The sequence below is a fragment of the Chinchilla lanigera genome, unplaced genomic scaffold (assembly GCF_000276665.1).
Source record: "Chinchilla lanigera isolate Chin_1 unplaced genomic scaffold, ChiLan1.0 scaffold00091, whole genome shotgun sequence".
NCBI lineage: Eukaryota > Metazoa > Chordata > Mammalia > Rodentia > Chinchillidae > Chinchilla > Chinchilla lanigera.
In genome coordinates, this window is record NW_004955492.1 from 7646755 (window position 1) to 7669884 (window position 23130).

General features: G+C 47.7%; 1 protein-coding gene across 1 annotated transcript; it reads left to right on the forward strand.

The window, feature by feature from the left end:
• Positions 1-18746, forward strand: Fam89a (family with sequence similarity 89, member A; the record flags this gene model as incomplete). The annotated part of the gene is given in 2 exon segments (XM_005405021.2): positions 1-71; positions 17653-18746. Coding segments are annotated over 2 exon segments (338 nt in total), but the record flags the coding sequence as incomplete, so codon positions are not given.
• Positions 18747-23130: the final 4384 nt, after the last annotated feature.

Genomic DNA, 23130 nt, shown 5'->3' on the forward strand with positions numbered 1-23130 from the left:
CGCGGGCGGCGGGGCTGCTCACCAAGCCCCCCAACCTGGACGCCGCGCTGGCGCTGCTGCGCAAGGAGATGGTAAGGGTCCACGGGCGGGCAGGATGTGGGGTGCGCACCCCGACGAGGGGAGACAGGCTGCCGCCGTGTGCGGGGTGCTTTCGTGCGCCTCTGGTGTGGACGGCAGATGGACAGCTCTCTTCCCGTTCGCGGGCTGCGCGTCCGGAGTCCGATTTCGCAGATCGTGAGGTGCCCGGGGGAGCCCTCGCCGGGAAGAAGGGGAGGCGTGGTGCCCCGGGCGGGAAGTCCGCGTGGCGGCTCGGATGTTGCCGCGTCCCGGACGGCGGGGCTTAGCTTCTCCCACAGCTGGGAGTGAAGCGCGTGGGGTTGGACTCATGGTTATGAGGCGCCGGGAGCAGAGCCATTGCGGGGATGTGGGCCACGGCGGGTCTCGCCCAAGCGCGCCCTCCCTTCAGGCTTAGGCCAAGGGGTTGGAAACGGCCTGGTTCCTGAGCAGCGCTGGCCCTGATCGCTGCCGCCCCCTGTGCTCCTGCTAGTCGGGTATCTCTTCCTCCCCTGGGTCCGGTAAATTCTTTATTAAGAAGACCTAATATAGGAATGTCATATTTCCCCCTACGAATAAATTTGCCGAAAGATTGCTAAAGAAATTTTTTTTTTTTTTTGTCTTTTTGAGACAAGGTCTGGTTATGCCATTCAGGCTTCCCTTGAGTTCACTTTGTAGCCCAGGCTGGTCTCAACTCACTACAACCCTCCTGCCTCAGCCTCCCCAGTGCTGGGATTACAGGCGTGTGCCACCACCCCCGGCTCTGTTTTTAAAGATAAAAAACAAAAACAGTGATACAAAATTTCAAAACAAGATAGTAGGAGGGTAACAATGGTTAATATATTGCATATTGTTATCTTCAAAGTAGTTGCTCAGATTACAAGATACAGGCATGAAAAAGTGATCAAACAATATAAGCACAAACTTTGCTTTTCAATAATGAACTAATAGAAATTAATAGTATAACTCTCTTAACTATACGGTTTTTTTTCGTTTTCCTTTCCATCTTTTTCCCTTTCCCCTATCCCAGTTTCTCTTTCTTTCAAAACAGTTTCTTCCCATTTCCCAGTATCTGTTGTCCATTTTGGGTCGTATTTTCTCTTTCAGCTTCTCACACAAGGGAGACAATACGATGTTTATACATGCGAGTCTGATTTATTTCACTTATGAGTATGGTCTCAAGTTGCATCCATTTACCTATGAAAGTCTCAAGTTTATCCTTCTTTATAGCTGAGTAGTACCTCGTTGTATAAAAATACTACATCTTTTTTATCCATTCCTTGGTTGATGGGCATTTGGGTTGTTTCCAAGATTTAGCTATGATAAATTGTGCTGCTATAAACATGGATGCTCATTTATCGCTGTGGTATGATGTCTTTAATTCTTCTGGGAAGATGCCCAGAAGGGGAATAGCTGGGTCAAATGGGACCTCTAATCCTAGTTTTTTGAGGAATCTCCACACTGATTTCCACAGTGGCTGCATCAGTCTACACTCCAAGGGACCTTGGAGAAGGGTTCGTTTTCCCCTACAGCCCCACCAGCATTTGTTACTGGTTGATTTCTTGATGATAGCCATTCTTTCTGGGGTGAGATGGAATCTCAATGTTGTTTTAATTTGCATCTCTCGAATGACCAATGATGTTGAACATTTTTTCATATATTTATTTGCTGTTTGTATATCTTCATCTGAGAAGTGTGTATTCATCTCAGATGCCCATTTTTGCTTTGGATCTCTGAATTTTGGGGGTCTGTTTTTTTTCAATTGCTAAAGGAATCTTTTCAATACACATCCAGTGCATTTAACATATTGCTTATAAAAACTAAACTTATGCATAGTTTTTTTAGCATATCTGTTACAAAAACTAAGACTTAACTGAGTCACACTTTTTAATCAGAAATTGGCCCACTCTGCACCTGGCATTTCTGGTTCTGTCTGAAAAGCTTTTTTTTTTTTGTCTTTTTGAGACAGGGTCTTGCTATGCAGTTCAGGCTGACCTTGAGCTCACTTTGTAGCCCACGCTGGCCTCGAACTCCCAATGATCCTCCTGCCTCAGCCTCCTGAGTGCTGGGATTACAGGGGTGTGCCACCACGCCCAGTTGAAAAGCTTTTTAAAAACCACTTACGCCCAGGCCCACATGATGCTTTGCACCTATGATTCCAGCACTCTGGGAGGCTAGAGTGGGAGGATGGTTGAGTTCAAGCCCAGCCCAAGCAACTTAGTGAGTCTCTGTCTCAAAATAAAGTATGAAAACAAAAACGACTGGGGATGGAGCTCAGTATGAAGGCCCTGTGTTCAATCCCTAGTATAAAAAACAAACAGAAAAAGCCTCCAAACGGCTTACGTTCCAAGCCAGCAGTTTTTATTTACTAATTAACATTAAATGACGGGCATGTGGCACAGCTGGTGAACAGCATTTTACTCAGATGCAGCCACTTGTTTACAGCCTAAACTTGGACATAGTATAAGTTGAGGGTGAAGGAGGAAGACCCACCCTGTTCCTTTCTTGAATGAGAGGCAGGACAGGCTCAGAGCCACTCCTGTTGTGAAGCTCTGGTTTATAAACACGTTCCCAAGACTTGAGACTTGCAGTGGTGGCTGGGCGCCACCAGCACCGGAAGTATTTTCCAGGTCTCTGCTGGTGTGAAGGAGGGGCCTCCTTATAATTACGCCTTGGCCCAGAGCTCCCCTCCCATAGCTACGAGAAGCACAAGGGAAAATAAACAGCCATCTCTAGTCTGCCTGGTACTTACGATGATGATAAATATAAGGTATGACTACAGGCCTTGACAAGTCCCTTTCAAGCAGAGTCACAGATCTCTAAAAGTACTATCTCGTGGGCCTTAAAGAGATTTACTGACCTGGGGCAGTGAGTCCCAAAGGGCATCTCATGCTGAGACCCTCACTGGGGAGACCTTGCCCCCAAAGATCAGGGCATTCACTTCTGAATCATCTGCAGAATGTCTGTGTTGATCCATTTAATTTGAAAGTCTGAGGTCAAATTAGTGAGCAGCAACATAACTAGCTGTCATGGGCAGAGGTGGGTAGTGTAGCCCAGTGATAGGATCCTGCCTAGCATGTATGAGGCCTTGGGTTCAACCCCAGTACTGCAAAAAAGAAAGAAAAGAAAAAGAAAAGAAAAGATTGCTGATGTCTGTAGTTTATTGAGAGGAACAGTCAATGCTTAAAATTTTCTTTTTTCTTGACCAATTTTACATGCTTGAATTTGGTAATTAGAATGACTGATCTGTAAACAGTATGCAGTATAAGAACCATTGTTGAACTCCTACCATTTTGTATGGTGAAGCTCTACATCATTTCCAATTTTTTTTAATTATTATTTTTTTACTTGTTACTGTCTGATTGTTTGATCAGTCTTACATTCTTATGCCTAGTGGACTGAGCAGCTTCGTTGAAGATAACAGTATGTAACATAGCAACCATTGTAAATTTCTGTCATTTTGTCTTGAGGTCATGTACCATTTTTGTGGTTTTTGTGTTGTTTTGATTTTGCCTTCATGGTTGTTTTGTCAGTTTTTAAATTTTTAAAATAAAAAAAAAACATTAGCTAAAAAAAGGAAAAGGAAAGAGAAAGGAGAAAAAACAAAAAGAACAAGTGTCAGGGCAGAATAAAAAATGCAGGGGCAGGTCTCAGGCAGAGATGAGGAGGACTCCTTCAGGGGTGTCTAGCACTTCTGAAAGCCTCAGGTGACAGGACAGAGATCACCAGGAAGGTAGCAGAAAGCTGGAACTGAGAGCCTGAATCTGGCTGGCCCAGGAATCTGATTGAGGGGGCCTGAGGAGATGGCCTGGGCTGTTGGAATCCTGGAGGAGCAGAGGGTGCCTCTGGCAGGGGAAGGGCACAGTCTGGGCTGGACCCTGAGCTGATCTCAGAGATTCCTGGGGAGATGCCCTGGATGGGTGCAATCTGCTGCAGGGAAGGTGAAGAAAAAGTTGACCTAAGCATTTTTATGGAAGTGGAGCTAGGGGAAACAATTAAAAGTGACAACTGCGCTGGGAGTGGTGGCACACGCTTGTAATCCCAGCAATCGGGAGGCTGAGGCAGGAGGACCGTTGCGAGTTTGAGACCAGCCTGGGCTACCAAGGCCAGCCTGAACTGCAGAGTGAGACCCTGTCTCAAAAAGACAAAAAACAAAAAAGTGACAACTCCTATCATGGCAAGATGGTCACTGCTGATGTATCTCCTGTGTAGGGAAAATGTAAGTCCTTTACATACACAGTCTTCCTTAATCCTGATTGTAAATTCTCCATGGGATAGGTACTCAAAGACTTTTATTTTTAATTTTTACTTCTGGGTTTGTTTGTTTTGAAAGGTCTTGTGTAGTCCTGGCTGGTCTTTAATTCACTAGGTAGCCCAGGCTGGACTCAAACTCATGCCAGTCCTCCCGCCTCTGCTTCCTGAGTGCTGGGATTATAGGTATGTGACATTACACCCAGCTGAAAAGCTATTTTATACTTTAAAAGAAAAATCAGTTGCTCAGAGTTTAACTTCCATACGATCACAGACCCCATTAGGTGTATCAGGCTCCTAAGTGCTGTTTAATTATTGCACTGTACTGTCTGTGCACACATGCACATGCTCACATGCACACACACAGATCACACTGTACATTCTGGTTTGCTTTTGGGGGGCACATACTGCAAACATTCCCTTAGTCAATATTTAGTAGTGTCTTCAGTGACACATACTGAGCCATTGTATGGCAGCAACAGGTGATGTTTTGAACTTGATAATGGATCCTTGGGAAGAGGGGCTCCTCCCTGCAGTGTGGAATGAATGGGGAGGAGTTGTTTGGGGAAGGTGGTGCACATATTACATCAGCGCTGGAGTGTGTTTAACATTTCACAATGTGGAGCTGGGTGGAAGAGCAGTCTAGGCCTGGAGATACCCGACTGTGGAGCTGGTCGGGGCCTCGAGTGCAATAGCAAAAGAGGGGCAATGGGCTCACCCAGGGTGGGACCCGAGGGAATGAGCACCCAGGGCTGGCAAGGCAGCGGCCCTGTGGGCAGAGGCTTCGTCCCATGATGGGTGACACCCTGCTGTGCATAGAGTTGTTTCGGTTCCATGTTTCAACACTTCCTGTCCTAGTCACCCCACGTCTGTGGAATTCTGTATTGCTGAGTCCTGGGAGCCTCAGAGCCATCTGGAAAGCTTGCAGGGCCACAGAAATGGGTGATCGCTCTGGGAAAGTCCTTTTAGACACTTGGGTAATTTTGTTGTTGTTGTTTTTTGCAGTACTGAGGATTAAACACAGGGGCCTTTCCACTGAGCTACCCGTTTTTATTTTGAGACTAATAAAAGTTCATAAATTGCCCAGGCTAGCCTCAAATTTGTAATCCTCCTGCCTTACTCTCCCAAATGCTGGGATTACAGGCATGCAACAGCATGCCAACTTTGTAATGTTTAAGTCAGAGAATGATTTTAAGTCACACTCCATGTGTTTACTGGGCAAAATTTGGGTATAAAGTGGCATGGAGAGCTGAGGACAGATAGGAAGTTCCTAGATCTTAAAGACCTGTAGCTCCTGGTGTCTTTACAGCAGTGTGATACTTTCTCTAGATAAATTCTTTTTCATGCCCAAAGACTCCATATTAGGAATAGAGATGAAATCAGTAATAGCTTTTTATGGCAGAATGTTCTGAAAGGGCTGGAGAGATGGACCAGCACCAGGGTCCACTGAGGTCTGCTCCCTTCCTGTACATCTTGCTTTTCTTCCATGTTGGAACCTGACCCCTGACTGCAACCTCAAGCTGTTTTGGCCCGTTTCTCAGTTTTAGCTTGTTAGCACTGAGGAAGGATGCCAAATCAGCCCCTCGCAGGTGGCCTGGCCAGCCCAGCCCAGCCTAACAGTGATAGGATAGGATGCGAACAGGTGTGGGGTGGGGACTGGATATCTCCCAAGAAAGGACAGTGTGCAGTTTTTCCAAGTGAGGTTACTACATTCCCATAATTTGAAAATCTAAAGGGTAGAAAGGTAGCCTGCTTATTCATTACTTTACCTACCTGTGGCACACTGTAACCTGGTCGTTTCTGGAACCCGCAAGTGTCTTACAAATAGCACAACCCTTCTCCTTTTCCCCTGTCGGTCGAAGGCATTCGAGAATGCCACAGTGCCCTGGGCGCCATCTCATTTAAGGCCTCAGAGGAGCAGCAGCCCGGGGATGTTCATGGATAGTGGGTGTCAACCCCTTGCCCTGCTTGGGGCTCCGGTTTTGGTGAGGCCGTGGCTCTGAGGGCAGAGGACACGTGTATTTAGGGCAGACTTAGGAGTGGGCCATGGCCTCTTGCAGGTCATCCCCACCAAGCAGCAGCTAGAACGTGTATAGTTTTGCTCCTGAAATATCAATGATCATGTGGTGGAAACTGCACATGCAGACCACAGGCTTTGTGAGCCGGATACCAGCCCTGAGGCTGACTGGTCAGAGATTCACCCCTTGCCAGCATCCTCCAGACAGAGTCCCAGCCTCTCATCTGCTGCTTGGCCCCATAAAGGTTGTTCATTTCCTCCTATACTTGCTCTCCCAGACACTTAGCCCGGGGACACAACCTTTCCTGGACTCTGCAGGCTGCAAACGCCTGCCTTGTAGGCCACAGAAACTCACTAAGACATGAGGCCTCTTGCAATTTTTGAGAACACTGTTCACTTTCCTGAGGACCCAGAGAAGGTCAGCACATTCCGAGTCTCCCCTGGGGACCAGGGACCCGGGGACCTAGGAGGGCCTTTGTCTTCCCATGCCACAGCAGGGGACAGAGAGGGGGCGGAGGTACACGCAGAGATGAGAAGGCATGGTGAGAGGGTGACTGGTGGGTCCCTAAGTGGTTGGGTGACCCAGAAGGATGAATAAGATTTCTGACTTCTTATTTTTAGTAAGGTAAATATGAACAGGTATAGCCACAGACCCTCAGCTGCGCTTAGAATTGGACATATCTATTAAGATGAATGCCTTTGAAAGAGAAAAGCAAGGTGCTTAACATCCCTTAGGACCCCAGATATGCAAAGTACACTGACTCCTTAGACTGGCTTCTCCTCCCTTGTATCCTATTGTGTTGTATCTAAAAGACCAGAAAAGACTTGCAGGACCATGGTGACCCGAGGACTGGAGAAATAGGCCCTCTTGCATGGCTGGTGGGAGGGTACAGGGACAGGTTTTCTGGAGGGCAACTATATAATATCTGTAAAAACATAAAATATATATAAAATCTAATATATGCCCTGTAATTTCATTTCCTTAAAACTCTATAGAGTAACTTTTTATTAAATAGTAAGGCAGATTTCCAGTACAGGTTTTCTTTTTGGTGGGTGGGTGGGGTTTACTGGAAATCGAACTCAGGACCTTGTACTTGCCAGGTAGGCACTTGTGCCACTGAGCTGTATCCCCAGCCTTCGAGTACAGTTTTGAGGTCTGTGCAGCCTGGATCACAGGAGCTTGTAGGATATCTGCAGAGTGAATGTCTTGTCTTCACACGGTCGGCTCCTCCTTAAACCAGTACAGACACAGGATCATTCCAGGATCAAAATGGTTCAAATCTGATAACCTGCTGGGTGCGATCTCTTTCTTTCCATTATTGCCCATCCACAACAGTGCCACAGGTTTGATGCCTGGGGTTGGGAGGAATTAGGAGGGAACCCTAGGCGTCTTTCTCTTCCTTCTTCCCAGCATTTCATTTTTACAGAGTACCTTACAGAAAGTCACACAAGTAACAGTACCTGTACATGGATGGGTACTTCAGGGTTTTTTTTTTTAAATAACATTGAAGTAGTTTTAGAATGTTGTCCAGTTGTTGAAAAGAATGTGGTAACTATATAAGGACACAGAAATTTATTCACAGTTTAAAAAATAAGTCACAAAACAGTACATATGAGCTTGTGTTTAATAGTAGCAAGAAACCAAAGTGGATATGTAGTACCTTGAAGTATTCTATGTGAAAGTGCTGCAGGTGGCTATTTTTGAAACATTGGCTCTCAAGATGTGGTGTGAGACTCCTGGATTCCCTAGGATCCTTTCAGGGAGTTCATAAGGGTGTGATGGTGACTTGACAAATGTGATTTTGTTGTTGTTGTTGTTGTTGTTGTTGTTATAGAAGAAAATGCAGCACTTAGCAGAGCTGCATAATCCATTTTACATTTTTCATAGGATTAGTGCATAATATGATAGACTCATTCAAAGTGCAAGACACAAAAAGGAATAAAGAAAGAAAAACAAAATATAAGATGGATGAGGGGCTGGGGATTTAGTTCAGTGGCACAGCGCCTGCCTGGCAAGCACAAGGTCGTGAGTTCGATTCCTGGTACCGGAAAAAAAATATATATATATATAAGATGGATGAGTTTTGATGTAACTGAAAATGTCATCAGTAGAGTTCCAGATTCCACATTGCTTCCAGCAAAGTAGCACATTGCCTGAGGTTGTTAGAATGCTCCCTTCCCCGGTACATGTTATGGAGGCCAGGCTTTCTTTGTTTATTTCAACTCAAAAACATGTCATAAAGACCAAATGCAGAAGCAGATATGCTAAGACATTGAAAAATATTTACAACTGGGCATGGGCAGCTTCTAGCTGTAATCCTAGCACTGTGGGAGGCAGAAAAGCAAGAGTATCACAAATTAGAACCCAACCTGGGCAATTAAGTGATTCAACAAGACCCTGTCTCAAAAAATTAAAAAGGGGATAGGGATGTAGGTTAGTGTGAAGGTCCCTGGATTTGTCCCCCATTACCAAAAAAATTTTACAAAAGTGAAAAATTTTAGTTTATGAAAGTATTTATGTTAATTTATGTTAACATGTAAAGAATTGTTTTAGTGGATTAATAAGTATTTTAAAGTTTCTCAGTGTAAAGGTTGACAGATCTACATAAACAGAAATACTTTGGGACCGTCAGTAATTTTTAAAAGTATAAAGGGGTCCCAAGACCCAAATATTTGAAACCTGATTCACAGCAGAGAATTGTGGAAGGGTAATTACTATAATTAGAAACCATTTGGGCTTTTAATACAATTAGAATATTTTATTTTTATAATCAGAGAATAGTAATTTTCTTAAAATTGTCAATGACTTCCTCCTATGCCTAGCACAGAATGAGAGGAATTGGGCTAATGTTAGTTTAGGTTAGAGATAAACAAGAATGCATCTGTGAGAACCAAGTTGCAGAATGAGTCCTGTGTCATGGTGCCCTCAGCTAGAGGCGAGCAGAGAACCCAAACAGCCCCTCCTACAGGAGGAAGGTGCAGGTAGGTGTCAGGGTGGTGACTTTTGGGTTTGGCTCAGTCATGCACGCTAGTTTATCTTTCGCCTCTGAATCACCATGGCTCTTCTCTGTATGGTCCTGAGCTTTGTGGCGCTAAAATCTCAGGAAGTGAGGTGACCAAATGATACGCATGTTTCTGCTCATGGGAGGAGACCATGTCATAGGAAGCCTGCTTGGTGAGCTCATGGGGAAGGGTGTCCTTAGAGGGTGGGGGCTGGGCCTCTGGCCCTTTCCCTCTGCACCAGCCCTGCTGCTTTCCTGTGCTAAACAGCATGCAGGTCAGCATCCTTCTGTCAACATGTCCTTCGTCAGAAACCGGGTTACCATCGATCAGGTCTCTGCTTTCTTCAGTTACGGTCCCGTGCTGCGGATGCAAGCTGGACACCTTGATTAGATTTGGGGCATTTACCAAGTCTTTTCTAAAATAGATTTACAAGCCATCTGTATATGCTCACACATTCATTACATTTGTAAAAGATAATCATTTTTTAAAATTTGTTTTTTGGGGGGTTTTTTGGAGACAGGGTCTGACTATAACTCAGGCTGGCCTTGAGCTCACTTATGTAGCCCACGCTGGCCTCAAACTCACAGCGATTCTCCTGCCTCAGCCTCCTGAGTGCTGGGGTTACAGGTCTGTGCCACCACGCCAAGCTTTGTAGTATGGGCTTTTTGTGCTTTCTAGTGTGCTTTGATCACTCTGTCATACATGGATAGAGTGGCTTCATTCTTTTGAATGCCTACCTCCTTTCTGTTGTGTGGCTCTTAGCAGAATTAATTCCACCCCCCTATTACCAATCAGCTAGGGTTCTTTTGCCCAAGCTGGATGGAAATCTCAAATTGGCAACGTGCTGCTCCCTTGAAGTTAGTGGCTCCAGGGCTTGAATGCCGCAGCTCTGAGCCTTGAGTGCCACAGTTGCTTAGCTGTTAGGGTTATGGCTCTGGGTGTTATAGTTTTCAGTGTTACAGCCCCTAGGAGCCAGGCATGGTGGTGCACATCTGTAATCCCAGCACTCAGGAGGCTGAGACAGGAGGATTGCCATAAGTTTGAGGCTAGCCTGGGTTATATAGTGAGTTCAAGACCAGCCTGAACTACATGGTGAGACCCTGTCATAAAAGAAAGTTACAGTCCGTGGCAGCTTCTAGCCACCCCGTCAGCTCCTCAGCAGTGGAGTCCTATGGGCTCTGTGGCAGCTTTCTGGAGCTCCTCCAGCAACTTTTGCTGCCCTGCTAGGTGCTCTGCCACCACTGACCCCATGCCTCAGCCTTCTGCCTCTTTCTCTGTGGGTGGCCTTGGGCTTCAGCCTCAGCTTTTTCCTGCACTGGCTGCCTCAGGCCTCCTGCCTCAGCCTTCTCTTCCTGGCCCCCACAGGTCTTCAGTCCGCTGCTGCAACCGGCACTGTCACTCCTGGTCTCCAGAATTCTGCAGGGTTAATAACCCTGCTGTTGCTGTTACTAAGCCCTTTTAGCACAACCCATGTAGCCCACTCTACCTGAAATAAGAATCTCACGTAGTTTTACAGGACCACTGATGGAGGCTTCACTGGGACCTGTGCTGAGCGTGGCGGCCCATGGAGGGAGCCTGCTCCACTGACCTAAGTAGTGAGAAGAGAGGGCTGAGGGAGAGGCGGAACAGGCCGCGTGCACACACGCCGTCTCCTGCATTCCCAAGATCTGCTTGAGGACTTTAGTAATAGTGTCAGAGGGGCTGATCATCAGGTGCGGGTCTGAGTTTCAAGCCCACTGTGAGCAGGCTGATAGCTTCTGGCGTGGCTGTAGGGCATCTAGGATGAGTCTGCCACGGAGAAAGTGAGGGTGTGGTCAAAACCATGGCTGCTGCGACTTCTTGAGGCAGTAGTGCTAATCTCGGCACTGGGGTTAAGGGGCTTGGGGATGTCAGCAGTGAGCCTGGATTCCTTTCGGTTCTTGCTATTAAGTGCAAGACGCTGGAGTGCAGGGAGGAATGTGGCAACCACTAGCTGGTTCTTAGCCCCTTATGGTCCTCAGGGGAAAGGGAAGGCTTGAGCCTTCCCCCACCCCCTTTTTATTTCTTTCTGTACTGGAAATTGAACCCAGGGCCTTGACACGGAGCTATATCCCCAGTGTTTCCGTGCATTTTGAGACAGGCTCTCACTAAGTTGAGGGCTCAAACTTGGCCACCCTCCTGTCTCAGCCTCTCAGAGTGCTGGGGTGATAGGCATGTGCCGCCAAGCCTGGCTCCTCATTTCTGTCTCACCGTGACTGTCCAGTTAAGTTGGGAGACGAGGTGTCCAGCAAGGCAGGAAACTTTATCCTAAAGCCTGCTTAGCAACAAGAATGGGAAGTCCTGTCACAAAGCCTTTGGAGACCCTTGTGGGGGGGGGGCTGTTGTAGGGAGGGAAAAGGAGGGGCACTAAGGCTGTGTGCTGAGCAGGGTCTTTGTCATTGGGGGCTTGTCTCCTTTTTTCTCTGAGTGGAACATTGCAATGGACTTCAACCGTCTGCATCTAGTTCCTGTTTCTTAAATGAGACATTTCTGCAGGTTAACCTCATGGCTGCTTACAGAACTAAGGATTTTTTTTTTTGGTAGCGGGAATCGAACTCAGGACCTTGCACTTGCTAGGCAGGCACTTGTGCCGCTGAGCTACATCCTCAGCCCCCGCAGAACTAAGGATTGAGGAGGGGTTTTACAAAGACCATCAGATATGCTGGGAATCTAAAGATTTAGAGTTGGACACGGTGGCACACACCTGTAATTCCAGCTACTCTGGAGGCTGAGGCAGGAGGATCACAAGTTTGAGGTCAGCCTGGGTAATTTAGACCTTGTCTCAAAATAAAATTCAAAAAAGACTGGTCCTGTAGCACAATGGGAGGGTGCTACGTAGGTATGCAAGGCCCTGGGTTCAACCCTCAGATCTGGGCCATTTGGCCTGTCAACATTTTTTTTTTGGTACTGGGAATTGAACTCAGGGCCTTTGCACGGTGTTAACGTCCAGCCCTGAATGTGTGTGTGTGTCGGGGGGGGGGGGGAGGGCAGGGGAGTTTAGCAGTTAATATCTCTTCAGCAAAAGGATTAGGGAGGGGTGGAAGGGCACGAAGCAGGGGTGGGAAAGATCTTTCCCAAGGTGCAGCCCTGTCACATTGTCAGCGTTGTAAGTGTCTAACCTGGCGTTTCTATTTGGGTTGAGTTGCAGAGATTATCGAGGACAGGGCCAGCAGGGATCATCATGTCAGAGAGGGTCTTGGCGTGAGCTGCCCGCACGGTCTCCAAGCTTCTCCCTCTGACCTGCTGCATCAGGGCAGAAAGAAGACACTGTTTGATTCATTTCAGCTTGTGGCTATATTTGGGAGGAAGTTCTTTTTGTTTGTGACTCTTCAAGACACCAGTGAATTACCCTGACATTTATTTTTAATTTCTTAAATGAAACAGAAAGTTCTTCTTAAAATACTTTCTAAAAAACCTTCAGTTATTCACCAAGTTTTTGTTTGTTTGTTTTCTGTGGCGCTGGGGATTGAACTCAAGGCCTCGTTCATGCTAGGCAAGCACTGTGCCACTGAGCCACATTTCCACATCTCCAGCCCACGGTGTTTGTTCTGAATCAGCACAGATTTCTCCCCACAGGCTCCTCTCTTCTAAGCCTTTTCTCCCAGTAGCAATGGTTCTGTTGCTTGAAGACCCCTCCCCAGTAGGGGTCTTCAGAGATGTTTGGAGACTTTAGTGAAACCCGGCTGGAGCCATCATCCTGTCTGAGGCATATCCCTGAGTTGAGCCTACTATTATCGCAAGGAACAGGTGGGATGCTGTGGCTGCTGAGCACCTGTGCGGAGGTGGGAGGGGTGCAGGGAGCCCCCTCGGAAGAGAAGAATGACCAGGAAGGAAGCAGGAAGCCTGAACAGAGACAGGAAGGGCACTAGCAGTTTACAGCGACAGAAGATTGTTGACTGTTCTCCATTGTCTTGAAAGTCTAACAGAAAAGACTATACATTGCAGGATCTGAGAATTTTGAATTTTTTTTTTTTTTATTGAACCCAGGACCTTTGCACTTTGTTAATCTCCGGCCCTTTTTATTTTTTTAATTTGCCCGGGCTGGGCTCAAACTCATGATCCTCCTGCCATAGCCTCCCAAAGTTCTAGGATTACAGAACACGTCTGTATTTGTAAGTGAGCCTGTCTAAATTTTCCAAGTGTGCCTGAATACAGAAGAGATCTGTATCTTCTGAAACAAGCCATGGGTGAGGGCAGCAGTGTCACCCAGCACAGATGTGGACATGTCAGTAAGACGCAGGTCTCCCTGCTAGTAGTCAGGTGGGTACAGGTGTTAGTGGGCTGGCTAAGGGGTTCCTGACCCACTTTTTCTGGAAGGGTGAGCAGTTCTTGTTCATGGGTGGTTCAACTGTGTCCTTTAGGGTAGTCCTCTGCGTGCGTCCCTCTGGCCTCTTCCCATATCCCAGATCCCCACCCTTCAGTACAGAAGGACTGGCCTCTGTCTGGCAAGGTGTGGGAGCCACAGGGGTACTCAGGTTCTGGTGCTCTGTGCATGGCATCTTCACAGCATCAGAGGCCTGCTGGTTCAGCCCTGCTGTTTCTGTGGGTGCCTAAGGAGTGTGGTCAAAGCCCAGCACCACCCACGCCACGGCAGGTACCCCTTGGAGGGCGTCTGACAGCTTGACAACAAGGCTTTCCAACTTAGTCATCAAACTCAGTCATCTAACATCTGCGTGTCTGCGATGTGGGGCTCTGGGCTCAGTACTGAGGACCCCAAGGGCACTGCTTGAAGGAGCTTGTCCTGCAGCAGGGGAAGGAGACTCTGCCTACCATGACAAGTGCGTGCGGTGCTGGTTGGCAGGGGGCGCAGCCTGCAGAGTAGTGAGACCAGTGATGGGGGGCTGCCCTGAGGTGTTCCCTCCCACAGAAATGCAGTGGAAATGGTAAGTGGCATCAGGGAAGGGATGTCCTGGGCAGGAGGTCAGGGCCAACCCTCACTGCTCAACTGGAAGCTCAGTCTGAGGCCTCAAGCAGCCAGCACGTGTACATTCCTCTGTGTGTGTGCATGTGTATTCAGGTCTGTGTTACGTCCCTGAGTAGGGCACATGCTCACTTGGTTGTGTGACAGGTGGGTGTAGGATTGCACCATGTTCTAGGTGGGTTAGACTTTCCTTTGTAGGCCAGTGTCCCGCCCGATGACAGGGTGGCTTTGTGAGTCATCTGGTTGCTTCTACACTGGGAGGTCCCAGCACATGTCCTACTGGGGGCATATCCTGGAGCAGCTGAATACTCTGGAAATGGCATCTTCAGGAAGAAAGCCTGGGTCTGAGGGTCTTTTGGTGCCATGGGGTCACAGGAGGTCAGAGCCTTTGACTAGTGGGTTCAGTCATGGAGCCCAGGCTTGTATTTTCCCTGGCTGCCTCCTGGAAGGTTGGGCCAGCATGTGGCTTGGTGCTCCTTGGGTGTCTCTGTGGTCCATTCCTGAGGAGGGAAGAGTCCTGGAGCTCCCTGCCCTTCTAGTGTCAGAATGATGCACCCAAGTATATCTGGGCACCAGCCACACCTGTGATGTTTAAAGCCAATACTGTACTGGTGTGACTGGCACGATGTGATGTTATTTAAGTCACCAGTCCTTGTATTAAGTCTTAGAAGCAATGGGTGGATTTGGGTTTGCTTGGTCAGAATCTCGTGGCGTGGTGGTTGTACTCAGATCTGATACTGCAGTGGAGTCTTGGCAGACAGGGAGCCAGTGATGAAGAGGAACTTGGGTGCAGGAAGCTGCAGTTTTGTATGTGCGGTGCACGTGATGTTAAGGGCCCAGCAGAATGCAGGCCTGGGAAGTGGTGGCTGTGTGACACTACTTGTGTGCTTGCAAAAGCATAGCTGGTTCTGAGGGTCTTATCGCTGGAGCCCGAGAGAGACAACATCTCAGACCTTTCCCTTTTTTTGTCCAGCTATATTTTACCCCTGACTGGAGAAGTTTGCTGGTTGATTTTCATCCTGGCTCACTTCTTCCCTGGTGTCTACTGTTCAAGGTAGTTGGGTGTGTGGGGATCCTTCCTCGCACAGAAAGGTGGCTGCTTTTCCACCTCAGTGTGGGTGGGGCTGAATGGGAGGAAGGATACACACCGTGCTGTTGCCCCGCATTCCATACATGGTGACAGGTTGCAAGGAAGCTGGTTCTCAGCGGGCCTGCACATCAGAATCATCTGGGTGATGTCTGAAATGACAGCGCCCTCCTTTCTCATGATAACACTTGTGTGTACACAGCCAAATTCTAGTCAGGAAAAAGAGCATCTGACCTCGATGGGCCTGAGCACATTGCTTACCTGTCCGAGGTGTGCTTACCTGTCCGACGTGAGCAGGATACCATTGAGCTTAGTCCCCCTCCCAGAATAGCACAGGAAATTGTCCTGGTGGGTGGTGGCCATTCATGCAGGAGAGATAAGCAACATGTACACAGAGTCACAGGCTGAATGACCCAGTCTCAGTCCCTCATTTTAGAGGCCAGTTGAGGGTGTGGACTTCGGCAAAGCCACTGAGAGAGGCAAAGCTGGGCCTGGGGACCATGCCCTGACTTGTGGCTGAGGTCTTTTCCTGAGAAAGGCTACTTTGAGGAATTTCAGTAGCACCAGGAGTGTCCAGGCTAACAGTAGGACCCACCTATTACTAGGAGGTGTCCCTTGAGTGCTAGGGAGACGGTTCTGATTCTGTGGTCTGTCTAGGCTGCTGGGGAGCCAGCCAGGGTTTAAGGGCATAAAGACTCAACTGTACTTGAACATCCAGTTTTATCCCAACATGCTCTTTTTAGCAGCCTTAGCTTCCTTTTGTGAAAGTCAGATTGTCTTTTAGTCTGGCTAAGGAGCCATTTCAGCAGCTACAGAGACCATAGATCCCATGTTCCTGTGTGTGCACATGTGTGCACACATGTATGCACACATACATGCCCTTTTGCCATTAGCCGCTCAGTGTAGGAAGCGCCTCAGTACTGCTTAATAGCATGGGCTGACTTCATGTAATCCTAGCAGTATCCTGCGAGAGAATTACTGTGCATCAGTCATGGCATGGAGATGATAAGGAGGGAAGTTGAGTCTTTATGCCCTTAAACCCTGGCTGGCTCCTCAGTAGCCTAGACAGACCACAGAATCAGAACTGTCTCCGCAGCACTCCCCAGCACTCAAGGACCTGGGGTTGGGGGCTGAGGAGGCAGGTCTCCTGCATCTTGATGTTCCTTTCCCTTGTCCCACAGAGCAGGGCCTGTGGCATCCCTGGGGGCTTGTTGGAAGCATAGCCACACCATGTCCGCAGCTGCTGAGGCAGAGTCCACAAGCTGAATGGGATCTTATGTGTGTGGCTCTCAAACACCTGAAAGGTTGAGACGCGCAGGGCTCCCTGCATCGCCAGGCAGGTTAAGCCTTCTCTCTTTGGGACTGAGTGTGCCCTTTCCTCTGGGTGGGTGTGGGAAAGGGAGGAACTTGAAAGGAGGCAAGTTTTTTAAATGTTCCTTGTTCTGTCACCCCTTGCTTTTATGAAGCAGTTTCCTGGAAAAGATGTGGGCCCATGTCCTACTGTCCTCCTAGGCTTCTTCAGAGTCATGCAGTTGCTTTTGGGAGGGACCCGCCATCACTGTGGGTTGACTGCCCTGCTCTGGGAGAGGAGCCTGTCTTCTAACATTTCTCCATAAGCCGGGCTCAGCTGGTCATAAGTGGAAGAGGCAGGGGGCAGCGTGTTCCCTGATTGGTGAGCTGCTGTCACAGGCAGGGGCCATCTGTTGCTCCAGAGAATAAGCATGTATTGCTTGATCCTAACATAATGGTAAGGAAAGCAGATGTGGGTCATCTCCAGATCTGATTCTGGAGGGAGGACACATGTGTGCCTGACTGGTGAGCTGCTGTCATAGGCAGGGGCCATCTGTTGCCTCAGAGAATAAGCATGTATTGCTTGATCCTAACATAATGGTAAGGAAAGCAGATGTGGGTCATCTCCAGATCTGATTCTGGAGGGAGGACACATGTGTGCCTGACTGGTGAGATGCTGTCATAGGCAGGGGCCATCTGTTGCCCCAGAGAATAAGCATGCATTGCTTGATCCTAATATAATGGTAAGGAAAGCAGATGTGGGTGATCTCCAGGTCTGATTCTGGGGAGAGGACACATGCGTGTCTTGGCAGCACATGGCAGGTAGCTGGGACCACAGAATGTGCAGGAGCGTTGTAGCAGAGTTGAGCAGGCAGGTGTGACTCCCTGGACACAGGCAACTGATGACACTATGCACTGCTCACTGTGTGGGCAGACTACTGGCTGGGTATTGGAGCAAAACTAGACTCCAGTGCTGATTTGTTGCTTTTATCTCTCCACCTTTCCCTCAAGGTTGGTCTCCGCCAGTTGGATATGTCCTTGCTGTGTCAGCTGTACAGCCTCTATGAGTCTATCCAAGAGTACAAGGTGGCATGCCAGGCTGCTTCCAGCCCTGACTGTCCTTATGCACTGGAGAATGGTTTCTTCGATGAAGAGGAAGAGGAGGACTTCCGGGAGCAAGCCTCCCTCCATGAAGACAGGGCCCGCGGCCCTCCTGGAGAACTGCCGCTGCCTGTGTCGCCCCTCTCCAGCAGCGATTGGATTCTGGAGTCCGTCTAGGGCCTTGGGGCAGCTAGGGTTGGGGGGTGGGTTTGAACTGGACACTGTTAGCATCAGCTTCATCTCCTGCAAAAGTGCTCTTGCCCTCACAGTGGACAGTCAGTGGCACCTGGGATGGATGCCACCAGTTTATCTTCTAGGTAGGGAGTTTGTTGACACACCGTGGCAGTCTGCTGGGATGCTGCAGTGTCTGATTGGGTTACAGAGAGGTACTGAGGATGTCCTTGGCTCCAGTGGTGTGAGGCACACCACTGAGATGCACAGAGGCTGTAACAAGGGGTGCGGTAGGAGGCCAAGTGTGCAGCCCATGTGAGGTGACTTTTAGCTGGCCCCTTCCAGGTCTTTATCTTAGTGTCACTGTCCCTTTTTTCAGTGAGGCCTGCGGCTTCCCTTACTGCTTCATGAGTTTTTCAGCCCCCCCTTATTTATTGTGAGCTGTATCCCTAACTGTCCAGGTGACTTGCAAGATCTTTCTCCTGCTCCACAGAGGAACGGGGGAAAAAGCAAACACTGCTGCCACACTAGTAAGCAGCCTTCTCTCAGCCTACCCACTGCCCCTTTAGTAGGTAAAGAATAAGGGAGATAATACAGAGGTCTGCTGAGTGGGGAAGACCCAAACCAGAACAAGTTAAAGTTTTGTATCATTCACTGTAAGACAGCAGACATTTCTGTTCCTAAAGACTGAATGTAAACTAGTATGTTAGAAAGTAAGCCACACCCCCCACTCAAAACAGTGATTACCTTATGCCTTAATATATTTATTGAAATACTTTGTGAGAGCTTTATACTTTGTAGGTTAAACTTGAGGATAAAAATGATAAACTCTTTCTGTTGTCCTGTATTATTTTGTTCTCAAATCAGAATCATCAGCTTTCATAACCTGAATGTAAGTCCAAATACATACTGAATGTGGAGTTTTTTTTCCCCATCAGATGAATCTGAAAGTAGCTTTATTCCTCTGCTCAGCTTGGGTGATCATGTATCAGTAGTGGACAGCTGGGTCTCTATGCCGTTCTGTCTCTGTGGACACCAGGCCTCTTCTTGCCTCTGTGTGTAAATTGCTCACCAGCACCTCCTTCAGGTTAGATGGAGAAGTACAACACCATAAGCCAAGTGTTTGTTTCACCTGCCACACTGTTAGGGACTCAGACAAAGGAGGAACACTTCTGTTCCTCTGTGGATAGCAGTTACAGTGAAGGGTGCTAGTAAGTCTCCTTCAGCTTGTGACATAACTGTTTAGCAGGGACAAGAAATCAAAAGCATTCAGTCTAGTCACCTGCAGGTCCTTGGTTCTTTGAGGCTGGGCCCTGTTGAGCAATGAAGTGAACTTGAAGTTTGCTGTTCTCAACCCTGACCACATGAAGGTCCCTTGGGGGACTTTTAGAAAATTACTGATGTCTGAGCTTCAGCAGCATTTCCCCCCACCCAAATCCAGATTGATTTAGGAGGTGACACTGGGTGTTTGCTTGGTGCTGGGGAGAACAGCTTGTCTCCTGCTGCTGGCGAGGAAGCCCAGGCCTGCTCTGCGGGGTGGAGACGTGTTCCAGTACACAGAAGCATGCCTCACTGTACACTCATTTACTGTGAATGGATTCCCTTGTCTATACACCACCTTTGCTTCCAAAACTTAAGGCTGCTTTATAAGAATTCACACAACATGCAAATTTTTTAAAATGTGGGTTTAGAATTCTGTGAAAAAAAAAACAAAAAAAACAAAAAAAACAAAAAAAAACCAGAGGGCAGGACAGACAAGGCAAAGCCAAAAAAAACAAAAAAATAAAAAAACACAAACCGAGAGGTAATACTGCCACAAACATCCATGTTGTGGGAAAGATATACAGTTGTCTGTTTAAAAACATAGGAGTCTGACCTTAAATTTGAATCAAAGCCCAAAGATGGAAAGCAAATGCTCAGCTCTAGGGCAGGTGCCTGTGGTGTTTCCCAGCTAAGTATGTTCTCCCAAGGCAACTGGGGCACAACGAAGAGATGGAATAACACACTTTAAATGCTGCAAGGGGATCTTCACAGTTGCATCCACCTACCTGACCAGTACAGACCTGGCCACGGAGCTTGATGTTTGCCTTTCTGTCTTTGGTGAGGTCACAGGTGAGGCTCCACTAGACACGAGTCCTGTGCAAATTTGGGAGGGAGTGCAGGTGGGCAGGACTTCTAGCCAGATGATCTTGTAGCAGACCAAAAAGGTCCCCTCAAAGATGTCTGGTCTAAAAAAAAAAAAAAAAAAAACCTCTGGAATTTGTAAATAAGACTTTATTTGGTAAAAGGACCTTTGCAGAGGTGATTAGTGATCTTGACATGGGGAGCTGTCTGGATTATCCAGGTGGTCACAGATGCTATTGGTGTCCCTTTAGGAGAGGACAAGGATAGGTGACACTGAAGGAGGCAGTGTGAAGGTGGAAGAGGAACTGGAGGGATGTAGGGGTGACGGTCACCACTACACACTGGAAGAGGACGTGCAGTTCTTCCCTAGAGGCTCCCAGGGAGCACGGCCCCGCTGACACTCAGTGAAACTTATTTTAGGCCTCTTATACAGCCAAATCGCTTCCTTCCTTCTACAGCTTCTTCCTTGGAAGACAAAAACTATTTAGATCTGGTTCTATTAACTGTGCTCTCCCTTCACCTAAAACTTCTTAAAAATGAATCTATTCCCAGTGCTATTCCTTGAGGAAGTTTACTCTTTCCCAATAAAGGCAGTCAGATGCCTGAGATGCACCATTAAACCAGTAACTCAGGCAAACAGATCAGGTTCCTTCTGCTAGACTAGGAACAGCGACCAAGATGGACCCGATTCTGTGTGACCTTGAGAAAATCCCTTAACCATTCTAAGACTAGGATCTTCTGATTAATGCCGTCGTGTAAATATCTAAAAATATCCTTTCTTTGGCGCATACTTACACCATGATGTTTTCTTCCCAATTTGGTTCACAGGGCTTCAAACATTGGTAGAAAATACAAAAGCCCCCTTGTCTCCCATGTGCCTGATCCGACCACAGCGCTCTCATAAACTGTGCTTCCTGCTCTGGTGCTGGCCCACGTCACACACGCAAGAGCCAGCAGTGGGCTCTGTGCAAGGCTGAGGTGACTGATGTGTAACTGGTTCCAGCAGAGGTTTTCTAGGACAGCTGTGGTTCGTGTTTCCTTTGATGAAACTAGAATAATTAAAGATGACTTTGTTTTTGTATCTGCAAGCAGATTTTCATATACATTTTTATTGATAAACCACATCTTAATTTTTAGGGGCAGGGCTTGGAAAACTGATGCCATTCTAAGACACCATGCACTGTCACTGCTGGGCAACTTCCCAGTATCTTTACGTGGGGAGTTCTGTCTGGCCTCTAGAATAGTATTGTTATTGGGTAGCTTGTTTCTAAAAAAACTGGCTCACCAACTAAATGTTACCAGGTTCAGGTTGCTCACCTCTCCTTCTGGAGTTAGATTTCAGGTTCTTCTCATCTTGAACAAAGAATTGGATGAACAGAGCAAAAAGTGGTGGCAGTTTATTTGAGAAAGTAGAAGTGAAGGGCAGGAGAGAAACTGGTTTGGCAGAGCAAGCTTGGGCCACGTAAAGAGAAAAAGGGTACGCCAAAAGAAAAGTACACACTGCCTCTGGGAAACACAGCATGGGCTACCACAGAAAGTTATGATAGCACTGGGCTCCTCATGGCTGCCCTTCTTTTATTCTGTCCAAATCTTGAGGAAATCCACGAGAACTTCGACACCGGGTCAGAGAGGTGGTTCTGAGATCCCACATCTCAGGCTGACCTGAGGTCTAGGCCATCTTATGAAAACCTGCTGGAGTTCTGGAGGTCTAAGGGCAGGGCTTGGGGAACTGTCTATCTGGGATCTTGTACTTAACAGGCCACGCCTACTTCTCCAGCCAGCTTTTGCCACACTCCAATCTTCTATCTCAATATGGAAAACGAACTTTAAAAAGAAGTTAGGGAAGAAGGATCCATTACAAAGTCTAGGGGTGGATACATGCATCTCACTATCGTATTCCTTCTGCTTTTCTTTAAATTGTTTCCTAGAAACTGTTGACAGCCACTGGGGAGGTGGGATGCACCCAGGCTTGGGTGGGGACTGGCTGTGGGGGACGGGGCCCATCTTCTTTCCTTCCTTCAGGAGTGACGTGATTGACGTCTGCTGGATGGGTCCCCATGCACTCCGTGGGTCTGAGCCAGCCTCGGCCACATGCTCTACATGCCTTAGGTTGCTACTGCTCACTGATACCAAGGACAGGGATCATAATTTTTTTCTTCAAGATTAATACCTTTGTGGGGATCAACAAAGACCCTGGGTGTTATTTTTTTTTTCTTGCAACCGGGTCTATGTAGGTTGGGCTGGCCTCAAACTTGTAAGGATCCTCCTGCCTCAGCCTGAGCTGGAGTGTAGGTGTGCGCCACCCCAAAAAGCAGGTGTGTTGAATATGGCTTTGTAAATTGGGTAGCTTGTTTCTAGGATGTGTTTATCTTCACTTACCTCAACCAAGAGGATTGGGAAACTTGCAACTATGTGTTACATCTTTGTTGGGTTTGTTTTCATGATAGAACCCAACAGTTTCCTCTTGGTCTGCCCCTCCTCTCCTGAGCACTGAGGTCAACGGTCCTTTCCATCCTGCAGCTATTCTGAGATGTTACCCCTTATGTTTCTTTTTCTAAACTTGGATTCTTCTTTTTGACTATTTGTATTGGTCTCATTAACCTTGGGCTCATGTCTTTTTTTTTTTTTCCGGTACCAGGAATTGAACTCACGACCTTGCGCTTGCTAGGCAGGCGCTGTGCCGCTGAGCTAAATCCCCAGCCCAATGCTCATGTCTTTTCAAACCCCCTGCCGTGCCTCAGTCACTCCTTGTCTCCATACCTACTCTGGGCCCTACCCACAGGCCCCCACTTCAGCCCACAGTGGCGGCTCCCTTGTGACTGTCCAGCACTGACGACATGCACTGTGATGCGCTACTCAAACTTCTGAACCCATCGTTGCCCGGTGAACCTCAAAGGGCCAAGTCTTTTTTTTTCCTTTTCTTTCTTTTTTTTTTTTTTTTGAGATAGTCTGGCTATCGCTCAGGCTGGCCTTGGACTTATGATGATACTGCTGCCTCAGCCTCTTAAATATTGGGATTATAGGTATTTGCCACCACGCCAGCAGAGGGGGCTGAGTTTTATTCACCACTGCAAGGCAGGGTCTGAGGCTCAG